Below are 24,638 nucleotides of genomic sequence, written 5' to 3' on the forward strand. Positions count from 1 at the left end.
TGCAAAGACCCAGGAGGCAGGGCTGGAGAGGCCCACGCCCCACACATCCCACCCCAGTTCTTCAGTGGCCCCCACTTGCCTCCTGCAGCTTCCAAGCTGTCCTGAGGCCACCGTCCCATTGTCCATCCTGCTGGACCTGCAACCATGTGCAACCCTCCCTCTGTGGCCACAGACCCAGCCAGAGGCACATGGCCCTTGGGAGACTCTTGCTTCCGGAAGCACCATGAGATACAGGCCAAAGGCCAGCTTGTGGGGTGCAAAGCCCTACATGGATTGGGCCCAGGCCGCCCGAAAGGCCGCATCCCCCTCCAGGAGCCTGGCTTTTCAGTCCTTCCACCATCACAGAGCTTGAAGAGACCCCAAGAAGGGCCTCGGTCCAGTCCAAGCCCCTTCTTCTCTCCATCCAAGCCCTCTTCCCTGGGAGAGCCATCAGCCTCCAAGAAAGGAGGCTCCTCCGTCCTCCATTGCGGCCGCAGCGTCTTCCACTCTCAAAGGGCTCTTGCCGCAGGAAGTCCTGCCTCATGTCCAATGATCCCAGTCTGTGGGACTCCTTCCCAGAAGAGGCTCTCTTGGCCTCCTCTCTGCTGGGCCTTATCTCCTGGAGAGAGGCGTTTGGCAAGGGTTTGCCATTGCCCTCCTCTGAGGCTGAGAGAGCGAGGCTTTCCAAGGTGGCCTCCCACGAACCCGGGTCTCCAGAGCCACTCAGACCCCTGGACCAGGCTGCTTCTCGGGCCCTTCTTCTGGAGGCAAAACCCGTTTCCTGCCCCGGGAGTGGCTCCTGGGTGCTTTTCTTCTCCTTCCTTGGAAGCCATTCTGCTCCCAGACCAGGCCTTTCCCTTTGGGACCATTAGGGCTGGCTTTCCCTACCTTCTCTCTCCATCTGCTTGAGTTCCACGGGGCAGAAAGAGAGGCTCAGAAACGATGGGTGGGTTGGAGGCAAAGGGCCAGAGAGCAGTATGTATTTGCCCCTCAGGAGTTTGGGATGTTTGCCCCATGAAGCTGGGAGCTGGGCTGCTTGTCGCTGCCTGCCCCCCTGAGGCCCTTTCCGACTGGGGCGCCCCAAAGGCAAGCCCCGCGGGGCTCAGAGAGGCTGGCCATGGCTGCCTCCTTCCCCCAAAGAGGAGGTGGCCGAGAGAGTGGCTCCCGCGGGGGTTTCCTCCGTGGGAGAATCAGCTGCCCCCCCAAACCCCCATCTGCCCCCCCCCCCAGGCTAAAAAGTCACTGTTCTTGATCCTTCTCAGGAGGATACAGTTTCGCCGCTGCTTAGGAACGCTTTACGAGGAGGTGGACTTTTCCAGCCCTCTTCGTCTCACGTAATAGAGGCACACCTGAGAGAGAGAGAGAGAGAGGCGCCTGAAGCCCCTCTCGCCCGGAAAAGCCCCCTCCCGACCCAAGGGCCCAGCCGGGGCTCCGAGGGAGGGGCCTGCTGGCTCCGAAGGGGGCTGGGCTGGGGCTGGGGCTGAGGGAGGGGCGTCCAATGGGCTGCCCCTCCCTCCCTCCCTCTGGGTCTGAGCCTGGGGGCGTGGCTCGTGGGCGTGGCTGCGCGTGGGTGCCGCCCTCCCATTGGCCGGGCGAGTGTGGGAAAGGGCCGGCGGACGCTTTCGCACGAGCCGATCGCGTGCCCCGCTGGGAGGGAGGGAGGGAGGGAGGGGCCGCCGCCGCCGGGCCTTAAAAGCCCCGGACACCAGCGGAGCCAGAAGCAGAGCCAGAGGCAGGCTCCGCGGGAGGGAAGGGAAGGGCTCCTCCTCCACCAGCAGCAGCAGGATGCCCGGCGCGGAGCAGGTGCTGCAGCTGCTGATGGAGACGCAGGGCCCCCCCTCGGACAAGCCCCGCCCCGCCGCCCCCGCCGCCGCCGCCGCCCCCCAGGGAGGGCCCTCTGAGCCCCGGAAGGTAAGCCCTCCAGCCTCCCTCCCTGCCTCCTTCCCCCCCTTCCCTCCTCCCTCCCTCCCTCCCTCCCTCCCTCCCTCCCTCTGACCCTGGTCTCTGTCCCTCAGTCCTCGAAGCCCATCATGGAGAAGCGTCGCAGGGCGCGGATCAACGAGAGCCTGGCCCAGCTCAAGACCCTCATCCTGGAGGCCCTCAAGAAGGACGTGAGTGGAGACCAAGGGGCAGGGCCTAGCAATGGAAGCCCCCCCCCCAGGTGAGGAGACAGGCAGCCTTTGACCCCTGCCCCGCTTTCTCCGCAGAGCTCCCGCCACTCGAAGCTGGAGAAGGCCGACATCCTGGAGATGACCGTCAAGCACCTGCGGAGCCTGCAGCGCCCCCAAATGGCCGCCGGTGAGAGAGACGGGGCAGGGGCCCCAAGGGGGCTCTGGGCCAGAGACCCAGGGCCCACTCCCTCCTGGGCAGGGAAAAGGGAGGGGGATCGGGGAGGGGGCAAGGCTTCCTCAGGGCCCTTTCTGCCTTTGAATACGCATCTGACAAAAGGCTCAAGTCTGCAACTGCTTTGGCAAAGTTAGTCCCAAAGGGGCTGCAAGCTCCCTTTCAGGCTGACTTCCCAGACTGAGACAAGGAGGGCTTCCTTGGAGGAAGACACAGGGCCCTAGAGAGGGAAGGGACCCCCCAAAGGCCACGCAGTCCATCCCCCTTCTCCCACGGAGGAAGACACAGGGCCCTAGGGAGGGAAGGGACCCCCCAAAGGCCACGCAGTCCATCCCCCTTCTCCCACGGAGGAAGACACGGGGCCCTAGAGAGGGAAGGGACCCCCAAGGGCCACACAGTCCATCCCCCTTCTCCCACGGAGGAAGACACAGGGCCCTAGAGAGGGAAGGGACCCCCCAAGGGCCACGCAGTCCATCCCCCTTCTCCCACGGAGGAAGACACAGGGCCCTAGGGAGGGAAGGGACCCCCCAAAGGCCACGCAGTCCATCCCCCTTCTCCCACGGAGGAAGACACAGGGCCCTAGGGAGGGAAGGGACCCCTAAGGGCCACGCAGTCCATCCCCCTTCTCCCACGGAGGAAGACACGGGGCCCTAGAGAGGGAAGGGACCCCCCAAAGGCCACGCAGTCCATCCCCCTTCTCCCACGGAGGAAGACACAGGGCCCTAGGGAGGGAAGGGACCCCCCAAAGGCCACGCAGTCCAGCCCCCTTCTCCCACGGAGGAAGACACGGGACCCTAGAGAGGGAAGGGACCCCCCAAAGGCCACGCAGTCCAGCCCCCTTCTCCCACGGAGGAAGACACAGGGCCCTAGGGAGGGAAGGGGCCCCCCAAAGGCCACGCAGTCCAGCCCCCTTCTCCCACGGAGGAAGACACAGGGCCCTAGAGAGGGAAGGGACCCCCCAAAGGCCACGCAGTCCATCCCCCTTCTCCCACAGAGGAAGACACAGGGCCCTAGAGAGGGAAGGGACCCCCCAAAGGCCACGCAGTCCAGCCCCCTTCTCCCACGGAGGAAGACACGGGGCCCTAGAGAGGGAAGGGACCCCCCAAAGGCCACGCAGTCCATCCCCCTTCTCCCACAGAGGAAGACACGGGGCCCTAGGGAGGGAAGGGACCCCCCAAAGGCCACGCAGTCCATCCCCCTTCTCCCACGGAGGAAGACACGGGGCCCTAGGGAGGGAAGGGACCCCCCAAAGGCCACGCAGTCCATCCCCCTTCTCCCACGAAGGAAGACACAGGGCCCTAGAGAGGGAAGGGACCCCCCAAAGGCCACGCAGTCCATCCCCCTTCTCCCACGGAGGAAGACACAGGGCCCTAGGGAGGGAAGGGACCCCCCCAAAGGCCACGCAGTCCAGCCCCCTTCTCCCACAGAGGAAGACACAGGGCCCTAGGGAGGGAAGGGACCCCCAAGGGCCACGCAGTCCATCCCCCTTCTCCCACGGAGAAAGACACAGGGCCCTAGGGAGGGAAGGGACCCCCAAGGGCCACGCAGTCCATCCCCCTTCTCCCACAGAGGAAGACACAGGGCCCTAGGGAGGGAAGGGACCCCCCAAAGGCCACGCAGTCCAGCCCCCTTCTCCCACGGAGGAAGACACAGGGCCCTAGGGAGGGAAGGGAACCCCCAAAGGCCACGCAGTCCATCCCCCTTCTCCCACAGAGGAAGACACAGGGCCCTAGGGAGGGAAGGGACCCCCCCAAAGGCCACGCAGTCCAGCCCCCTTCTCCCAAGGAGGAAGACAGGGGGCCCTAGAGAGGGAAGGGACCCCCCAAAGGCCACGCAGTCCAGCCCCCTTCTCCCACGGAGGAAGACACAGGGCCCTAGAGAGGGAAGGGACCCCCCAAAGGCCACGCAGTCCAGCCCCCTTCTCCCACAGAGGAAGACACAGGGCCCTAGGGAGGGAAGGGACCCCCCAAAGGCCACGCAGTCCATCCCCCTTCTCCCACAGAGGAAGACACGGGGCCCCAGGGAGGGAAGGGACCCCCCAAAGACCACGCAGTCCAGCCCCCTTCTCCCAAGGAGGAAGACAGGGGGCCCTAGAGAGGGAAGGGACCCCCCAAAGGCCACGCAGTCCATCCCCCTTCTCCCACGGAGGAAGACACAGGGCCCTAGGGAGGGAAGGGACCCCTAAGGGCCACGCAGTCCATCCCCCTTCTCCCACGGAGGAAGACACGGGGCCCTAGAGAGGGAAGGGACCCCCCAAAGGCCACGCAGTCCATCCCCCTTCTCCCACGGAGGAAGACACAGGGCCCTAGGGAGGGAAGGGACCCCCCAAAGGCCACGCAGTCCAGCCCCCTTCTCCCACGGAGGAAGACACAGGGCCCTAGGGAGGGAAAGGGCCCCCCAAGGGCCACACAGTCCATCCCCCTTCTCCCACGGAGGAAGACACAGGGCCCTAGGGAGGGAAGGGACCCCCCAAAGACCACGCAGTCCAGCCCCCTTCTCCCACGGAGGAAGACACGGGGCCCTAGAGAGGGAAGGGACCCCCCAAAGGCCACGCAGTCCAGCCCCCTTCTCCCACGGAGGAAGACACAGGGCCCTAGGGAGGGAAGGGGCCCCCCAAAGGCCACGCAGTCCAGCCCCCTTCTCGCACGGAGGAAGACACAGGGCCCTAGGGAGGGAAGGGACCCCTAAGGGCCACGCAGTCCATCCCCCTTCTCCCACGGAGGAAGACACGGGGCCCTAGAGAGGGAAGGGACCCCCCAAAGGCCACGCAGTCCATCCCCCTTCTCCCACGGAGGAAGACACAGGGCCCTAGGGAGGGAAGGGACCCCCCAAAGGCCACGCAGTCCAGCCCCCTTCTCCCACGGAGGAAGACACGGGACCCTAGAGAGGGAAGGGACCCCCCAAAGGCCACGCAGTCCAGCCCCCTTCTCCCACGGAGGAAGACACAGGGCCCTAGGGAGGGAAGGGGCCCCCCAAAGGCCACGCAGTCCAGCCCCCTTCTCCCACGGAGGAAGACACAGGGCCCTAGAGAGGGAAGGGACCCCCCAAAGGCCACGCAGTCCATCCCCCTTCTCCCACAGAGGAAGACACAGGGCCCTAGAGAGGGAAGGGACCCCCCAAAGGCCACGCAGTCCAGCCCCCTTCTCCCACGGAGGAAGACAGGGTGCCCTAGAGAGGGAAGGGACCCCCCAAAGGCCACGCAGTCCATCCCCCTTCTCCCACAGAGGAAGACACGGGGCCCTAGGGAGGGAAGGGACCCCCCAAAGGCCACGCAGTCCATCCCCCTTCTCCCACGGAGGAAGACACGGGGCCCTAGGGAGGGAAGGGACCCCCCAAAGGCCACGCAGTCCATCCCCCTTCTCCCACGAAGGAAGACACAGGGCCCTAGAGAGGGAAGGGACCCCCCAAAGGCCACGCAGTCCATCCCCCTTCTCCCACGGAGGAAGACACAGGGCCCTAGGGAGGGAAGGGACCCCCCAAAGGCCACGCAGTCCAGCCCCCTTCTCCCACAGAGGAAGACACAGGGCCCTAGGGAGGGAAGGGACCCCCAAGGGCCACGCAGTCCATCCCCCTTCTCCCACGGAGAAAGACACAGGGCCCTAGGGAGGGAAGGGACCCCCAAGGGCCACGCAGTCCATCCCCCTTCTCCCACAGAGGAAGACACAGGGCCCTAGGGAGGGAAGGGACCCCCCAAAGGCCACGCAGTCCAGCCCCCTTCTCCCACGGAGGAAGACACAGGGCCCTAGGGAGGGAAGGGAACCCCCAAAGGCCACGCAGTCCATCCCCCTTCTCCCACAGAGGAAGACACAGGGCCCTAGGGAGGGAAGGGACCCCCCCAAAGGCCACGCAGTCCAGCCCCCTTCTCCCAAGGAGGAAGACAGGGGGCCCTAGAGAGGGAAGGGACCCCCCAAAGGCCACGCAGTCCAGCCCCCTTCTCCCACGGAGGAAGACACAGGGCCCTAGAGAGGGAAGGGACCCCCCAAAGGCCACGCAGTCCATCCCCCTTCTCCCACAGAGGAAGACACGGGGCCCTAGGGAGGGAAGGGACCCCCCAAAGGCCACGCAGTCCATCCCCCTTCTCCCACAGAGGAAGACACGGGGCCCCAGGGAGGGAAGGGACCCCCCAAAGACCACGCAGTCCAGCCCCCTTCTCCCAAGGAGGAAGACAGGGGGCCCTAGAGAGGGAAGGGACCCCCCAAAGGCCACGCAGTCCATCCCCCTTCTCCCACGGAGGAAGACACAGGGCCCTAGGGAGGGAAGGGACCCCTAAGGGCCACGCAGTCCATCCCCCTTCTCCCACGGAGGAAGACACGGGGCCCTAGAGAGGGAAGGGACCCCCCAAAGGCCACGCAGTCCATCCCCCTTCTCCCACGGAGGAAGACACGGGGCCCTAGGGAGGGAAGGGACCCCCCAAAGGCCACGCAGTCCAGCCCCCTTCTCCCACGGAGGAAGACACGGGACCCTAGAGAGGGAAGGGACCCCCCAAAGGCCACGCAGTCCAGCCCCCTTCTCCCACGGAGGAAGACACAGGGCCCTAGGGAGGGAAGGGGCCCCCCAAAGGCCACGCAGTCCAGCCCCCTTCTCCCACGGAGGAAGACACAGGGCCCTAGAGAGGGAAGGGACCCCCCAAAGGCCACGCAGTCCATCCCCCTTCTCCCACAGAGGAAGACACAGGGCCCTAGAGAGGGAAGGGACCCCCCAAAGGCCACGCAGTCCAGCCCCCTTCTCCCACGGAGGAAGACACGGGGCCCTAGAGAGGGAAGGGACCCCCCAAAGGCCACGCAGTCCATCCCCCTTCTCCCACAGAGGAAGACACAGGGCCCTAGGGAGGGAAGGGACCCCCCAAAGGCCACGCAGTCCATCCCCCTTCTCCCACGGAGGAAGACACGGGGCCCTAGGGAGGGAAGGGACCCCCCAAAGGCCACGCAGTCCATCCCCCTTCTCCCACGAAGGAAGACACAGGGCCCTAGAGAGGGAAGGGACCCCCCAAAGGCCACGCAGTCCATCCCCCTTCTCCCACGGAGGAAGACACAGGGCCCTAGGGAGGGAAGGGACCCCCCAAAGGCCACGCAGTCCAGCCCCCTTCTCCCACAGAGGAAGACACAGGGCCCTAGGGAGGGAAGGGACCCCCAAGGGCCACGCAGTCCATCCCCCTTCTCCCACGGAGAAAGACACAGGGCCCTAGGGAGGGAAGGGACCCCCAAGGGCCACGCAGTCCATCCCCCTTCTCCCACAGAGGAAGACACAGGGCCCTAGGGAGGGAAGGGACCCCCCAAAGGCCACGCAGTCCAGCCCCCTTCTCCCACGGAGGAAGACACAGGGCCCTAGGGAGGGAAGGGAACCCCCAAAGGCCACGCAGTCCATCCCCCTTCTCCCACAGAGGAAGACACAGGGCCCTAGGGAGGGAAGGGACCCCCCCAAAGGCCACGCAGTCCAGCCCCCTTCTCCCAAGGAGGAAGACAGGGGGCCCTAGAGAGGGAAGGGACCCCCCAAAGGCCACGCAGTCCAGCCCCCTTCTCCCACGGAGGAAGACACAGGGCCCTAGAGAGGGAAGGGACCCCCCAAAGGCCACGCAGTCCAGCCCCCTTCTCCCACAGAGGAAGACACAGGGCCCTAGGGAGGGAAGGGACCCCCCAAAGGCCACGCAGTCCATCCCCCTTCTCCCACAGAGGAAGACACGGGGCCCCAGGGAGGGAAGGTACCCCCCAAAGACCACGCAGTCCAGCCCCCTTCTCCCAAGGAGGAAGACAGGGGGCCCTAGAGAGGGAAGGGACCCCCCAAAGGCCACGCAGTCCATCCCCCTTCTCCCACGGAGGAAGACACAGGGCCCTAGGGAGGGAAGGGACCACCCCAAGGGCCACGCAGTCCAGCCCTCCTTCTCCCACAGAGGAAGATACAGGGCCCTAGGGAGGGAAGGGACCCCCAAGGGCCACGCAGTCCAGCCCCCCTTCTCCCACGGAGGAAGACACAGAGCCCTAGGGGGAAGGGACCACTAAGGGCCAAGCAGTCCAGCCCCCCTTCTCCCAAGGAGGAAGACACAGGGCCCTAGGGAGGGAAAGGGCCCCCCAAGGGCCACACAGTCCATCCCCCTTCTCCCACGGAGGAAGACACAGGGCCCTAGGGAGGGAAGGGACCCCCCAAAGACCACGCAGTCCAGCCCCCTTCTCCCACGGAGGAAGACACGGGGCCCTAGAGAGGGAAGGGACCCCCCAAAGGCCACGCAGTCCAGCCCCCTTCTCCCACGGAGGAAGACACAGGGCCCTAGGGAGGGAAGGGGCCCCCCAAAGGCCACGCAGTCCAGCCCCCTTCTCCCACAGAGGAAGACACAGGACCCTAGAGAGGGAAGGAACCCCCCAAAGGCCACGCAGTCCATCCCCCTTCTCCCACAGAGGAAGACACAGGGCCCTAGAGAGGGAAGGGACCCCCCAAAGGCCACGCAGTCCAGCCCCCTTCTCCCACGGAGGAAGACACGGGGCCCTAGAGAGGGAAGGGACCCCCCAAAGGCCACGCAGTCCATCCCCCTTCTCCCACGGAGGAAAACACGGGGCCCTAGGGAGGGAAGGGACCCCCCAAAGGCCACGCAGTCCATCCCCCTTCTCCCACGGAGGAAGACAGGGTGCCCTAGAGAGGGAAGGGACCCCCCAAAGGCCACGCAGTCCATCCCCCTTCTCCCACGGAGGAAGACACAGGGCCCTAGAGAGGGAAGGGACCCCCCAAAGGCCACGCAGTCCATCCCCCTTCTCCCACGAAGGAAGACACAGGGCCCTAGAGAGGGAAGGGACCCCCCAAAGGCCACGCAGTCCATCCCCCTTCTCCCACGGAGGAAGACACAGGGCCCTAGGGAGGGAAGGGACCCCCCAAAGGCCACGCAGTCCAGCCCCCTTCTCCCACAGAGGAAGACACAGGGCCCTAGGGAGGGAAGGGACCCCCAAGGGCCACGCAGTCCATCCCCCTTCTCCCACGGAGAAAGACACAGGGCCCTAGGGAGGGAAGGGACCCCCAAGGGCCACGCAGTCCATCCCCCTTCTCCCACAGAGGAAGACACAGGGCCCTAGGGAGGGAAGGGACCCCCCAAAGGCCACGCAGTCCAGCCCCCTTCTCCCACGGAGGAAGACACAGGGCCCTAGGGAGGGAAGGGGCCCCCCAAAGGCCACGCAGTCCAGCCCCCTTCTCGCACGGAGGAAGACACAGGGCCCTAGGGAGGGAAGGGACCCCTAAGGGCCACGCAGTCCATCCCCCTTCTCCCACGGAGGAAGACACGGGGCCCTAGAGAGGGAAGGGACCCCCCAAAGGCCACGCAGTCCATCCCCCTTCTCCCACGGAGGAAGACACAGGGCCCTAGGGAGGGAAGGGACCCCCCAAAGGCCACGCAGTCCAGCCCCCTTCTCCCACGGAGGAAGACACGGGACCCTAGAGAGGGAAGGGACCCCCCAAAGGCCACGCAGTCCAGCCCCCTTCTCCCACGGAGGAAGACACAGGGCCCTAGGGAGGGAAGGGGCCCCCCAAAGGCCACGCAGTCCAGCCCCCTTCTCCCACGGAGGAAGACACAGGGCCCTAGAGAGGGAAGGGACCCCCCAAAGGCCACGCAGTCCATCCCCCTTCTCCCACAGAGGAAGACACAGGGCCCTAGAGAGGGAAGGGACCCCCCAAAGGCCACGCAGTCCAGCCCCCTTCTCCCACGGAGGAAGACAGGGTGCCCTAGAGAGGGAAGGGACCCCCCAAAGGCCACGCAGTCCATCCCCCTTCTCCCACAGAGGAAGACACGGGGCCCTAGGGAGGGAAGGGACCCCCCAAAGGCCACGCAGTCCATCCCCCTTCTCCCACGGAGGAAGACACGGGGCCCTAGGGAGGGAAGGGACCCCCCAAAGGCCACGCAGTCCATCCCCCTTCTCCCACGAAGGAAGACACAGGGCCCTAGAGAGGGAAGGGACCCCCCAAAGGCCACGCAGTCCATCCCCCTTCTCCCACGGAGGAAGACACAGGGCCCTAGGGAGGGAAGGGACCCCCCAAAGGCCACGCAGTCCAGCCCCCTTCTCCCACAGAGGAAGACACAGGGCCCTAGGGAGGGAAGGGACCCCCAAGGGCCACGCAGTCCATCCCCCTTCTCCCACGGAGAAAGACACAGGGCCCTAGGGAGGGAAGGGACCCCCAAGGGCCACGCAGTCCATCCCCCTTCTCCCACAGAGGAAGACACAGGGCCCTAGGGAGGGAAGGGACCCCCCAAAGGCCACGCAGTCCAGCCCCCTTCTCCCACGGAGGAAGACACAGGGCCCTAGGGAGGGAAGGGAACCCCCAAAGGCCACGCAGTCCATCCCCCTTCTCCCACAGAGGAAGACACAGGGCCCTAGGGAGGGAAGGGACCCCCCCAAAGGCCACGCAGTCCAGCCCCCTTCTCCCAAGGAGGAAGACAGGGGGCCCTAGAGAGGGAAGGGACCCCCCAAAGGCCACGCAGTCCAGCCCCCTTCTCCCACGGAGGAAGACACAGGGCCCTAGAGAGGGAAGGGACCCCCCAAAGGCCACGCAGTCCATCCCCCTTCTCCCACAGAGGAAGACACGGGGCCCTAGGGAGGGAAGGGACCCCCCAAAGGCCACGCAGTCCATCCCCCTTCTCCCACAGAGGAAGACACGGGGCCCCAGGGAGGGAAGGGACCCCCCAAAGACCACGCAGTCCAGCCCCCTTCTCCCAAGGAGGAAGACAGGGGGCCCTAGAGAGGGAAGGGACCCCCCAAAGGCCACGCAGTCCATCCCCCTTCTCCCACGGAGGAAGACACAGGGCCCTAGGGAGGGAAGGGACCCCTAAGGGCCACGCAGTCCATCCCCCTTCTCCCACGGAGGAAGACACGGGGCCCTAGAGAGGGAAGGGACCCCCCAAAGGCCACGCAGTCCATCCCCCTTCTCCCACGGAGGAAGACACGGGGCCCTAGGGAGGGAAGGGACCCCCCAAAGGCCACGCAGTCCAGCCCCCTTCTCCCACGGAGGAAGACACGGGACCCTAGAGAGGGAAGGGACCCCCCAAAGGCCACGCAGTCCAGCCCCCTTCTCCCACAGAGGAAGACACAGGGCCCTAGGGAGGGAAGGGGCCCCCCAAAGGCCACGCAGTCCAGCCCCCTTCTCCCACGGAGGAAGACACAGGGCCCTAGAGAGGGAAGGGACCCCCCAAAGGCCACGCAGTCCATCCCCCTTCTCCCACAGAGGAAGACACAGGGCCCTAGAGAGGGAAGGGACCCCCCAAAGGCCACGCAGTCCAGCCCCCTTCTCCCACGGAGGAAGACACGGGGCCCTAGAGAGGGAAGGGACCCCCCAAAGGCCACGCAGTCCATCCCCCTTCTCCCACAGAGGAAGACACAGGGCCCTAGGGAGGGAAGGGACCCCCCAAAGGCCACGCAGTCCATCCCCCTTCTCCCACGGAGGAAGACACGGGGCCCTAGGGAGGGAAGGGACCCCCCAAAGGCCACGCAGTCCATCCCCCTTCTCCCACGAAGGAAGACACAGGGCCCTAGAGAGGGAAGGGACCCCCCAAAGGCCACGCAGTCCATCCCCCTTCTCCCACGGAGGAAGACACAGGGCCCTAGGGAGGGAAGGGACCCCCCAAAGGCCACGCAGTCCAGCCCCCTTCTCCCACAGAGGAAGACACAGGGCCCTAGGGAGGGAAGGGACCCCCAAGGGCCACGCAGTCCATCCCCCTTCTCCCACGGAGAAAGACACAGGGCCCTAGGGAGGGAAGGGACCCCCAAGGGCCACGCAGTCCATCCCCCTTCTCCCACAGAGGAAGACACAGGGCCCTAGGGAGGGAAGGGACCCCCCAAAGGCCACGCAGTCCAGCCCCCTTCTCCCACGGAGGAAGACACAGGGCCCTAGGGAGGGAAGGGAACCCCCAAAGGCCACGCAGTCCATCCCCCTTCTCCCACAGAGGAAGACACAGGGCCCTAGGGAGGGAAGGGACCCCCCCAAAGGCCACGCAGTCCAGCCCCCTTCTCCCAAGGAGGAAGACAGGGGGCCCTAGAGAGGGAAGGGACCCCCCAAAGGCCACGCAGTCCAGCCCCCTTCTCCCACGGAGGAAGACACAGGGCCCTAGAGAGGGAAGGGACCCCCCAAAGGCCACGCAGTCCAGCCCCCTTCTCCCACAGAGGAAGACACAGGGCCCTAGGGAGGGAAGGGACCCCCCAAAGGCCACGCAGTCCATCCCCCTTCTCCCACAGAGGAAGACACGGGGCCCCAGGGAGGGAAGGTACCCCCCAAAGACCACGCAGTCCAGCCCCCTTCTCCCAAGGAGGAAGACAGGGGGCCCTAGAGAGGGAAGGGACCCCCCAAAGGCCACGCAGTCCATCCCCCTTCTCCCACGGAGGAAGACACAGGGCCCTAGGGAGGGAAGGGACCACCCCAAGGGCCACGCAGTCCAGCCCTCCTTCTCCCACAGAGGAAGATACAGGGCCCTAGGGAGGGAAGGGACCCCCAAGGGCCACGCAGTCCAGCCCCCCTTCTCCCACGGAGGAAGACACAGAGCCCTAGGGGGAAGGGACCACTAAGGGCCAAGCAGTCCAGCCCCCCTTCTCCCAAGGAGGAAGACACAGGGCCCTAGGGAGGGAAAGGGCCCCCCAAGGGCCACACAGTCCATCCCCCTTCTCCCACGGAGGAAGACACAGGGCCCTAGGGAGGGAAGGGACCCCCCAAAGACCACGCAGTCCAGCCCCCTTCTCCCACGGAGGAAGACACGGGGCCCTAGAGAGGGAAGGGACCCCCCAAAGGCCACGCAGTCCAGCCCCCTTCTCCCACGGAGGAAGACACAGGGCCCTAGGGAGGGAAGGGGCCCCCCAAAGGCCACGCAGTCCAGCCCCCTTCTCCCACAGAGGAAGACACAGGGCCCTAGAGAGGGAAGGAACCCCCCAAAGGCCACGCAGTCCATCCCCCTTCTCCCACAGAGGAAGACACAGGGCCCTAGAGAGGGAAGGGACCCCCCAAAGGCCACGCAGTCCAGCCCCCTTCTCCCACGGAGGAAGACACGGGGCCCTAGAGAGGGAAGGGACCCCCCAAAGGCCACGCAGTCCATCCCCCTTCTCCCACGGAGGAAAACACGGGGCCCTAGGGAGGGAAGGGACCCCCCAAAGGCCACGCAGTCCATCCCCCTTCTCCCACGGAGGAAGACAGGGTGCCCTAGAGAGGGAAGGGACCCCCCAAAGGCCACGCAGTCCATCCCCCTTCTCCCACGGAGGAAGACACAGGGCCCTAGAGAGGGAAGGGACCCCCCAAAGGCCACGCAGTCCATCCCCCTTCTCCCACGAAGGAAGACACAGGGCCCTAGAGAGGGAAGGGACCCCCCAAAGGCCACGCAGTCCATCCCCCTTCTCCCACGGAGGAAGACACAGGGCCCTAGGGAGGGAAGGGACCCCCCAAAGGCCACGCAGTCCAGCCCCCTTCTCCCACAGAGGAAGACACAGGGCCCTAGGGAGGGAAGGGACCCCCAAGGGCCACGCAGTCCATCCCCCTTCTCCCACGGAGAAAGACACAGGGCCCTAGGGAGGGAAGGGACCCCCAAGGGCCACGCAGTCCATCCCCCTTCTCCCACAGAGGAAGACACAGGGCCCTAGGGAGGGAAGGGACCCCCCAAAGGCCACGCAGTCCAGCCCCCTTCTCCCACGGAGGAAGACACAGGGCCCTAGGGAGGGAAGGGACCCCCCAAAGGCCACGCAGTCCATCCCCCTTCTCCCACAGAGGAAGACACAGGGCCCTAGGGAGGGAAGGGACCCCCCCAAAGGCCACGCAGTCCAGCCCCCTTCTCCCAAGGAGGAAGACAGGGGGCCCTAGAGAGGGAAGGGACCCCCCAAAGGCCACGCAGTCCAGCCCCCTTCTCCCACGGAGGAAGACACAGGGCCCTAGAGAGGGAAGGGACCCCCCAAAGGCCACGCAGTCCATCCCCCTTCTCCCACAGAGGAAGACACAGGGCCCTAGGGAGGGAAGGGACCCCCCAAAGGCCACGCAGTCCATCCCCCTTCTCCCACAGAGGAAGACACGGGGCCCCAGGGAGGGAAGGGACCCCCCAAAGACCACGCAGTCCAGCCCCCTTCTCCCAAGGAGGAAGACAGGGGGCCCTAGAGAGGGAAGGGACCCCCCAAAGGCCACGCAGTCCATCCCCCTTCTCCCACAGAGGAAGACACAGGGCCCTAGGGAGGGAAGGGACCACCCCAAGGGCCACGCAGTCCAGCCCTCCTTCTCCCACAGAGGAAGATACAGGGCCCTAGGGAGGGAAGGGACCCCCAAGGGCCACGCAGTCCAGCCCCCCTTCTCCCACGGAGGAAGACACAGGGCCCTAGGGGGAAGGGACCACTAAGGGCCAAGCAGTCCAGCCCCCCTTCTCCCAAGGAGGAAGACAGGGGGCCCTAGAGAGGGAAGGGACCCCCCAAAGGCCACGCAGTCCATCCCCCTTCTCCCACGGAGGAAAACACGGGGCCCTAGGGAGGGAAGGGACCCCCCAAAGGCCACGCAGTCCATCCCCCTTCTCCCACGGAGGAAGACAGGGTGCCCTAGAGAGGGAAGGGACCCCCCAAAGGCCACGCAGTCCATCCCCCTTCTCCCACGGAGGAAGACACAGGGCCCTAGAGAGGGAAGGGACCCCCCAAAGGCCACGCAGTCCATCCCCCTTCTCCCACGAAGGAAGACACAGGGCCCTAGAGAGGGAAGGGACCCCCCAAAGGCCACGCAGTCCATCCCCCTTCTCCCACGGAGGAAGACACAGGGCCCTAGGGAGGGAAGGGACCCCCCAAAGGCCACGCAGTCCAGCCCCCTTCTCCCACAGAGGAAGACACAGGGCCCTAGGGAGGGAAGGGACCCCCAAGGGCCACGCAGTCCATCCCCCTTCTCCCACGGAGAAAGACACAGGGCCCTAGGGAGGGAAGGGACCCCCAAGGGCCACGCAGTCCATCCCCCTTCTCCCACAGAGGAAGACACAGGGCCCTAGGGAGGGAAGGGACCCCCCAAAGGCCACGCAGTCCAGCCCCCTTCTCCCACGGAGGAAGACACAGGGCCCTAGGGAGGGAAGGGACCCCCCAAAGGCCACGCAGTCCATCCCCCTTCTCCCACAGAGGAAGACACAGGGCCCTAGGGAGGGAAGGGACCCCCCCAAAGGCCACGCAGTCCAGCCCCCTTCTCCCAAGGAGGAAGACAGGGGGCCCTAGAGAGGGAAGGGACCCCCCAAAGGCCACGCAGTCCAGCCCCCTTCTCCCACGGAGGAAGACACAGGGCCCTAGAGAGGGAAGGGACCCCCCAAAGGCCACGCAGTCCATCCCCCTTCTCCCACAGAGGAAGACACAGGGCCCTAGGGAGGGAAGGGACCCCCCAAAGGCCACGCAGTCCATCCCCCTTCTCCCACAGAGGAAGACACGGGGCCCCAGGGAGGGAAGGGACCCCCCAAAGACCACGCAGTCCAGCCCCCTTCTCCCAAGGAGGAAGACAGGGGGCCCTAGAGAGGGAAGGGACCCCCCAAAGGCCACGCAGTCCATCCCCCTTCTCCCACAGAGGAAGACACAGGGCCCTAGGGAGGGAAGGGACCACCCCAAGGGCCACGCAGTCCAGCCCTCCTTCTCCCACAGAGGAAGATACAGGGCCCTAGGGAGGGAAGGGACCCCCAAGGGCCACGCAGTCCAGCCCCCCTTCTCCCACGGAGGAAGACACAGGGCCCTAGGGGGAAGGGACCACTAAGGGCCAAGCAGTCCAGCCCCCCTTCTCCCAAGGAGGAAGACAGGGGGCCCTAGAGAGGGAAGGGACCCCCCAAAGGCCACGCAGTCCATCCCCCTTCTCCCACAGAGGAAGACACAGGGCCCTAGGGAGGGAAGGGACCACCCCAAGGGCCACGCAGTCCAGCCCTCCTTCTCCCACAGAGGAAGATACAGGGCCCTAGGGAGGGAAGGGACCCCCAAGGGCCACGCAGTCCAGCCCCCCTTCTCCCACGGAGGAAGACACAGGGCCCTAGGGGGAAGGGACCCCTAAGGGCCAAGCAGTCCAGCCCCCCTTCTCCCAAGGAGGAAGACACAGGGCCCTAGGGAGGGAAAGGGCCCCCCAAGGGCCACGCAGTCCATCCCCCTTCTCCCACGGAGGAAGACACAGGGCCCTAGGGAGGGAAGGGACCCCCCAAAGGCCACGCAGTCCATCCCCCTTCTCCCATGGAGGAAGACACAGGGCCCTAGGGAGGGAAGGGACTCCCAAGGGCCACGCAGTCCAGCCTCCCTTCTCCCACGGAGGAAGACACAGGGCCCTAGGGAGGGAAGGGACCCCTAAGGGCCACGCAGTCCAGCCCCCCTTCTCACACGGAGGAAGACACAGGGCCCTAGGGAGGGAAGGGACCCCCAAGGGCCACGCAGTCCATCCCCCTTCTCCCACGGAGGAAGACACAGGGCCCCAGGGAGGGAAGGGACCCCCAAGGGCCACGCAGTCCATCCCCCCTTCTCCCACGGAGGAAGACACAGGCCCTAGGGAGGGAAGGGACCCCTAAGGGCCACGCAGTCCAGCCCCCTTCTCCCACGGAGGAAGACACAGGGCCCTAGGGAGGGAAGGGACCCCTAAGGGCCACACAGTCCAGCCCCCTTCTCCCACAGAGGAAGACACAGGGCCCTAGGGAGGGAAGGGACACCCCCAAGGGCCACGCAGTCCATCCCCCTTCTCCCATGGAGGAAGACACAGGGCCCTAGGGAGGGAAGGGACCCCCAAGGGCCACGCAGTCCATCCCCCTTCTCCCATGGAGGAAGACACAGGGCCCTAGGGAGGGAAGGGACCCCCAAGGGCCACGCAGTCCAGCCCCCCTTCTCCCACAGAGGAAGACACAGGGCCCTAGGGAGGGAAGGGACCCCTAAGGGCCACGCAGTCCAGCCCCCCTTCTCCCACGGAGGAAGACACAGGGCCCTAGGGAGGGAAGGGACCCCCAAAGGCCACGCAGTCCAGCCCCCTTCTCCCACGGAGGAAGACACGGGGCCCTAGGAAGGGAAGGGACCCCCCAAAGGCCACGCAGTCCAGCCCCCTTCTCCCACGGAGGAAGACAGGGGGCCCTAGAGAGGGAAGGGACCCCCAAGGGCCACGCCGTCCAGCCCCCTTCTCCCACGGAGGAAGACAGGGGGCCCTAGAGAGAGAAGGGACCCCCAAGGGCCACGCAGTCCTGCCCCCTTCTCCCACAGAGGAAGACACAGGGCCACACAGTCCAGCCCCCTTCTCCCCCGGAGGAAGACACAGGGCCCTACGGAGGGAAGGGACCCCCCCAAGGGCCACGCAGACCATCCCCCTTCTCCCACGGAGGAAGACACAGGGCCCTAGAGAGGGAAGGGACCCCCCAAAGGCCACGCCGTCCAGCCCCCTTCTCCCATGGAGGAGGACAGAGGGCCCTAGGGAGGGGAGGGACCCCCCAGGGGCCGTGCTGTCCAGGCCCCTTCTCCCTTGGAGGAAGACACAGGGCCCTAGGGCAGGAAGGGACCCCCCAGGGGCCGTGCCGTCCAGCCCCCTTCTCCCTTGGAGGAAGACACAGGGCCACACAGTCCAGCCCCCTTCTTCCATGGAAGAAGACATACGACCCCAGAGAGGGAAGGGCCCCCAAGGCAGCATGCAGTCTGAGCCCCTTCTGCCATGCAAGAATACATAGCATCACATTAGGAAAGGACCCACAGGGGCCATCCAATCAACCCACTTCTGCCATGCAGGAACTCACAATCAAAGTACCCCCATTGACCAATGGCCATCCAACTTCTGCTTAAAGACCTCCAAGGAGGGAGACTTCACTACACTCCAGTAACTAACACTGCTTTAATAATACTTTTATTAATAACTTTGCATGGCTTTTGATATCTTATTGCTGTTAGCCACCTTGAGCCCCATTATTGGGAGAAGAGCAGGAAGTGTTAACGAATAAAGTAAATTGTTAAACAGCGTGTCAACCAGCGCATAGGCAAGTGGCATTGATTCACTGGCTGTGTCCGACTCTGGAGTCGCAATAGGGTTTAGGCTGTGGGTGCTTAATGGGGGGTTAATCTAGTTGGCCTTTGGGGTGCCCTCCTGCCTGGGATAGCAAAAGCAGCTCCATAGTTTTTTGTGGGTTTTGAGGACTATGAGGCCTTGTTCTACAAAAGTTTATTCTTGACATTTTGCCAGCATCTGTGGCTTTGGCATTTTCAGAGAATGTTGAGATGCAAGAGAGAAGGGTGTATATATGTCAACTTCATTTATATATCGCTTCATGCTACACTAAGCACTCCCTAAGCGGTTTACAAAGTGTAAGCTAATTGCCCCTCAACCTCCTTGGAACGATGCAAGCCTGAGTCAAGCCTGAGCCCTTTCGCTGGAATTGAACTCGCAACCTTGTGCTTTGTGAGTGGCTGCTGTGGAGGCATTGAACCACTGCGCCACCTGAGCTCTTTCTGACTTTGGAGGGGGCTTCCCTTTGCTGCTCTTTTTCTGACTGCGCTCTCTTTGCCCCCTCCTCTCTTGGCAGCGGTGCTGAATGCGGATCCCACGGTGCTGGGCAAATACCGCGCTGGCTTTAATGAGTGCATGAACGAAGTGACGCGCTTCCTCTCCACCTGTGAGGGGGTTACCGCCGAGGTTCGCACCCGCCTCCTCAGCCACCTGGGCAGCTGCATGAGCCAGATCAACGCCATGAACTACCCGGCCCCACCACCGCCCCCCTCGGCCTCTTTTGGGCAAGCCCTGGTCCCAATCCCCACAGCACCAGCACCCCCGACTGGCAGCGCAGCTCCTTGCAAGCCGTCCAGCAACCCAGTGGCTCCTGGGGAGACCCCAAAGGTCTACGGCGGCTTCCAGCTGGTCCCGGCCTCCAACGGGCAGTTTGCCTTCCTCATCCCCAACACAGCCTTCGCCCCCCATGGCAGCGCGGTCATCCCGCTCTACGCCAGCGCAGGAATTGGCTCCGGAGGGCTCCTTTCCCCCACGGCTGCCGTCTCACCCGGATCGAGCCAGTCCCTTCCGGCGGACTCAATTTGGAGACCTTGGTGATGGGGCTGCACTGGACGCAGAGGGACTCTGGTTGGAGCAGAGCCTTGGGTGCTTGGACCGGGTGGCCCCCCCCCGGAGTGGCCAGGGTTTGGGGTCCTCTTCCTCTTCCTGGGGAGAGGGAGGGGGAGTGTGGTTCTTGTGAATCGACCACCCTGAAACTCTTGCATTGTGCCTTTGTATGGTAGCAAACCCCTCCCTGCTTTCCCCTTCCTGTGCCCCCCCAGCGGTGTGGAGTGGGGTGGGCTCGCCTGGGTGGGCAAGAGGACGTCACACCTCCTCATCCACCCCCCCACCCTTCATTTTCCTTTATCCTTTTTTAAAAAACGGCACCAAAGATTTCTTTGTTTTTGGAAGCTCCGTGACAGAAACAGAAAGGACTGCTAGCATCACCCGTTTCTCTGGCAAGGGGATGATGGGACTTCCTCCGCTTGGCAGCAGGAGAAGCTTGAATGGCTCCCTGCTTTGGAGGAGACGGAGGGATCGGGTGTGGCCCAGTTGGCCACCATGCGGCCCCTAGCTCCGTGGGGCAAAGGCAGTGGGGCACGGACGGTCCTGAGGCACATCAGGCTGCTGCTGAATCCTCCAAAGGGAAACCGCAAGGACAGAGAGGGCCACCAAGAAGAGGAAGGGCCCCTTGGGATCCGCTGGGGTTTGGCCCCAGGACCTCCATGGATACCAGCATCAATTCCCAATATATACAGTGGGGTAGTAAAATGGTGCCCTTATATAAAATGGCAAAATCAAGGTTTTTTGTGTGTGTTTTTTGGAATTTATAATATTTTTGGAATATTTTCAAACTCTGGATGCTTGAATCTGTGGATACGGAGGGCCATCTGCAAATGCAGTTCATGAAAATAAGTCACATTCAGCAAACAGACCCAAATGGAGCCAGTGGTTGGGATTGTTCTGCACAGTCATAGAGCCAGAACCATAGAGTTGGAAGAGACCCCAAGAAGGGTCCTGATCCAGTCCAACCCCCTTCTTCTGCCATGCAGGAACTCTCAGTCAAGGAGGCTTCAGCGTCTGGCAATCCTCTGAATATCACTGCAGCGTCTTCTGCTGCAACTTGGAGCAGGCAGCTATTCATACAGACAAACCAGGTTACAACAGACTGTACTCCTGTTCCTGGCAGTGGGTTTTGCAATCAGTTTTTGATACTGCTCTCATACCCTTCGATTATACTTCTGCCCGTTATCTGAACATATGGCCTACTTTCTTGATTCATGTTTACCTGATGCCTTTGGTGTTGTGGAGTCTCCTCCCAGTTTGCGTGGTTTTCCCAAAGGCAGAGGGTGGCAATGGGGCAGGACTGCGCCAAGGAAGGTGCCATTTATGGGGTTCTTGGGAAGGGCCTCCTGAAAGGAAAGAAAGAGCTGCCCAGCAGTGGGACTGGCTCCCTGGGAAGGCGGTGGGCTTCCAACCTTGTGGGAAGTTTCTAAAGCAAATAAAGTCTGAAGCCAAGGTGGGATGACCACCCCTTGGAATAGGTTTCTTCCTGGCAGAGGGTTGGAGTAGGTGGCCTTTTGGGTCCCTGGCAGGATTCGAGGGCCGGAAGGAGGGAAGTAGGCAGGGGTTTGATGCCTCAGAGTGGCTCAGAGGCGTGGTGTGGTTGTGGGAATGCGAAGGAAAGCAGCAGGAACTGTGCCAGTGACTCTGGTTTGGGGGGCACCCTGCGGAGTCAGGCATCAAAGGGGTTTTCCTGCCGTCTGCTGTGGGCAGCCCTGAGTGGCCGCAGGGGATGTTTGGGTCCTTGCCTGAGGGCTGACCACCTCAGAGATGCTCCAGCTGGGCCCTGGTTCTGTTCTGGGCATCCCAAGTCCAGCCCTGCTGCTGTGGGGAAGCCATGCTCACGGTACGCATGCATACATTAATACTGTGCGCTGTGGTGCCCCTTGCTGGCACCTCCTGGGCACAGCATTTTGGTTCTTGAGGCCTCCTCCACACTAGACAAGTAATGGTGCTTCGACCCCACTTGAGCTGCCAGCTGGGATTTGTAGTCCTGTGAGGTATTTAAAATCCTAGAATCCTAGAGTTGGAAGAGACCCTAAGAAGGGCCATCGAGTCCAAGCCTCTTCTTCCATGCAAGAAGTCCCAGCCAAAGGGGCTGGCTCTAAGGGGACCCTCCAAGGGCCAGCTAGCCCTCTGTCAGAAGAGGAGCCCAAAGCTGGGGCCAGATGTTCCCAGCTGCTGGGTTGCCCTCGTGGGGCTCCCTGCTGCAGACCTTCTGGCCCTGGAAGGGTCCTTCTGGTGAAAAGGGTCTGGCTGCAGCTGCAGGGCCCTATTGCAAAGTGTGGGGAGTGCTGCCACTCATCAAGTGGGGCTAGCAAGAGGGCCAGAGTCCGGCTGAGGGGCGTCTGAGGAGGAGTGCGGCTGAGGTGCAGGAGGGGGGTGTCCTCTCTCCCCAGCTGGATGGCCCTTGGGGTCCCCTCAAACTCTACGGTACTAGGATCCCTAGCCATTAGAGCCCATGCATGTGTGCACTGAGATGCTGCCTTCTTCAGAGCAAGGAGCACATGAAGAGACCTGTTGAGTGCACTGGTGGAGCAGCACTTCACCCTTTGAGCATCATGTAAGGTCACAGGCTATGGAGAACAGCGTCATCTCATGAGGGAAAGGATACGCAGAGGGAGGATAGGGCTGTCAATGGCAAGGTCCCATTGGGAGCTAGTGCAATGCAATGCCAGTGCAATGCAATGTGCCTTCCCACAGCTCCAGGAGTGCCATGGCCTGCTATGCTCTATGCCAAGGGCAATGCTTGCAGAAGGAGGGCTTGGGCACCTTGCACAGTGAAATGCCCAGCTGCTTGCATTACTGGACACTGGCTGCCAAGAGAGAGAATCCTGGCCTCAAAAGCAGCCAGAGATGACCATATGGAAGGATGGCCACTGGGGGCCTCTGGCACATGGCCAAGACCATAGTTGTCGTTGTGGTTGCCAGCTGCCCTTGACCCACAGAGACCTTGTGCAGGGACGTAGCTAGGATTTCAGGAAGGGGGGGTCCAGTCTAAGTGCCACCATTATAATGGGGCTTGGGTGTGGCGGTGCAGCATCACATACCATTCATTTTTCTAATGGAAGGGGGGTCCAGACCCCAAGAACCCCCCCCTTGGCTACATCCCTGCCCTGTGGATGAGGCCCCTCCAAGTGCCCCCTTTGCTGCTCTGCTCAGGTTCCAAAGGTCCATGGCTGTGTCCTCCATGACCGAGTCTGCGTCCTCCTGCAATGGGGGCCTCCTCTCTTCCTAATGCCTTCCCCAGCATTATTGTCTTTCTAGTGATGCACAGATTCTCGTGATGTGACCAAAGGACCACAGCTTCAGTTCGATCCTCTTGGCAAATCCACTTGGATTAGATCTGGCTTGGTCTGTTCAAAGAAATAACTCCTCCTTTGACTCCTTGGCTGTCCATAGTACTCTCGGCACTCTTCTCCAGAACCACATCTCCAATGAGTTGATTTTCCTTTTGTCCACTTTCTTCACTGTCCAGCTCTCGCGTCTTACACAGGGATGAAGGATTCCATGGCTTGCACACCTCTACCTTTTGTGCGCAGCTGTGCATCTTTGCACTTTCAGCTCCTGTCCCATTCTTTCATGGCTGCTGCCCTTCCCATTCCCAGCCTTCTCCTAATTTCTTGACTCTAGTCACCATTCTGGTCAATGTTTACTCTTTCAGTCACAGAGAGATATGATCAGAGATCTTTGGGTGATTCTGAGCATAAAGCATGGCATGTCCTGCCCATTTCCTCCAGCAGGGGGCACTGCATTCCCAGGGGAGCCAAGAGCTGCACTTCTCTCAATTAAGGGGAGGAGGACGCCTGGCGGCTTCAGCGCACCAATGCTCCTCTTTGCATGGGCAGCCGAGGCGGCACGCATCTTATTCTTCTCCGTGGGCAGCAGGGGGTCACTTTGAGCTTGTCCAGGGCCACAGGGCCTGGGAGGAAGGTCCTCCTCCATTCCAGGAGACCAGAGGTCCTGCTTTTTACCTTCCCAGCGTATCCTGTTTATTACCAGAAGACACTGCTGAATACCTAGACTTCCAGTTTCGCTCAGTCCCAGGACACAAGTGCAGACACACATGCACCCCTGCCCCACTTTTACTGGGAGGGCATGAGGGAGGCCCCATGGCAGAGCGACGAGACCCACGGAGGAGGCCAGGGGGCCCCTTTTGGAGGTCTCTCCTTCTGGACAGCGGCCAGAGGCCAACGCCATCTTGATGGCAAAGGACAACAATAAGAGGGGCTCTGGAGACTTTGGGGGAAAGACCTGGTGGGATGCACATAAGCCTCTGGTGGGGGGCATATACACCAGCTCTGCCCTGAACCCTCCTGCTCTGCTAGAATCCTCCATCCCCCAGACCTTGATGGAGAACAGATGGGGCGCAGATGTGGGATGCCCCCCATGGCACCATTGGCACCAGTGTCTCCCTATGGACAGCCATGCCCACCCATGTATCCTCCACATGTGCACCTCCACATTTGTCCCTGGCCACTGGTTATGGCCATTGCACAATGCCCAGTAATACAATGTATGCCCATATATAGTTCTTTGTGGGTTTTTTGGGCTCTGTAGCCATGTTCTAGAAGAGTTTCTTCCTGACATTTCACCAGCATCTGTGGCTAGCATCTTCTAGAACATGGCCACATAGCCCGAAAAACCCACAAAAAACTATGGATGCCGGCCATGAAAGCCTTCAACTATGCCCATATAGATCACTGACAGGACACTGGCCATACAGGGAGGCTGGGAGGGCCAAGGGAGGGAGCACTGACCACTGTCTGCTTCCTCACTTGCTGCATCTGCCCTAAGGCTGGCATTGCCCAGTGTCTCCCACCAATTGACCTTCTCTTCTTACCCCAGGCCCTATCCCCATATATCCATATCCATCACTGACAGGACACTGGCCATACTGGGAGGCTGGGAGGGCCGAGGGAAGGAGAACTGACTGATGCTTACTTCCTCCCTTGCATCTGCCCTAAGGCTGGCATTACCCAGCGTCTTCCTATAATTGACCTTCTCTTCCTTCCTCAGACTCTATCCCATATATCCATATCCATCACTGACAGGACACTGGCCATACTGGGAGACTGGGAGGGCCAAGGGAGGGAGAACTGACCGCTGTCTGCTTCCTCACTTGCTGCATCTGCCCTAAGGCTGACATTGCCCAGTGTCTCATAGAATAGAATCATAGAGTTGGAAGAGACCCAAGGGCCCTGATCCAGTCCAACCCCCTTCTGCCATGCATGAAATCCGAATCAAAGCATCCCCGACAGATGGCCATCCAGCCCCTGTTTAAAAACCTCCAAGGAAGGACACTCCATTGCACTCTGAGGAAGGAG

The 24,638-nt window shown here is 63.0% G+C and overlaps 2 protein-coding genes across 2 annotated transcripts in view; both read left to right on the forward strand.

Moving 5' to 3' along the window:
- The window catches only part of LOC149317815 (D-beta-hydroxybutyrate dehydrogenase, mitochondrial-like), a 381,124-nt gene that overhangs the window by 1,381 nt on the left and 355,105 nt on the right, over window positions 1–24,638 (forward strand). The window lies entirely within an intron of this gene.
- LOC149317816 (transcription factor HES-1-B-like) lies at window positions 1,703–20,400 on the forward strand. The gene is made up of 4 exons (XM_089508505.1): window positions 1,703–1,890; window positions 1,995–2,090; window positions 2,187–2,277; window positions 18,785–20,400. The coding sequence occupies exons 1-4, from the start codon at window positions 1,765–1,767 to the stop codon at window positions 19,303–19,305; spliced, it is 834 nt and encodes a 277-aa protein (XP_089364631.1). The 5' UTR covers window positions 1,703–1,764; the 3' UTR covers window positions 19,306–20,400.

This window comes from Sceloporus occidentalis, unplaced genomic scaffold (genome assembly GCF_023333645.1).
Source record: "Sceloporus occidentalis isolate IW3139 unplaced genomic scaffold, rSceOcc1.0.p SCAF_2, whole genome shotgun sequence".
NCBI classification, from domain to species: domain Eukaryota; kingdom Metazoa; phylum Chordata; class Lepidosauria; order Squamata; family Phrynosomatidae; genus Sceloporus; species Sceloporus occidentalis.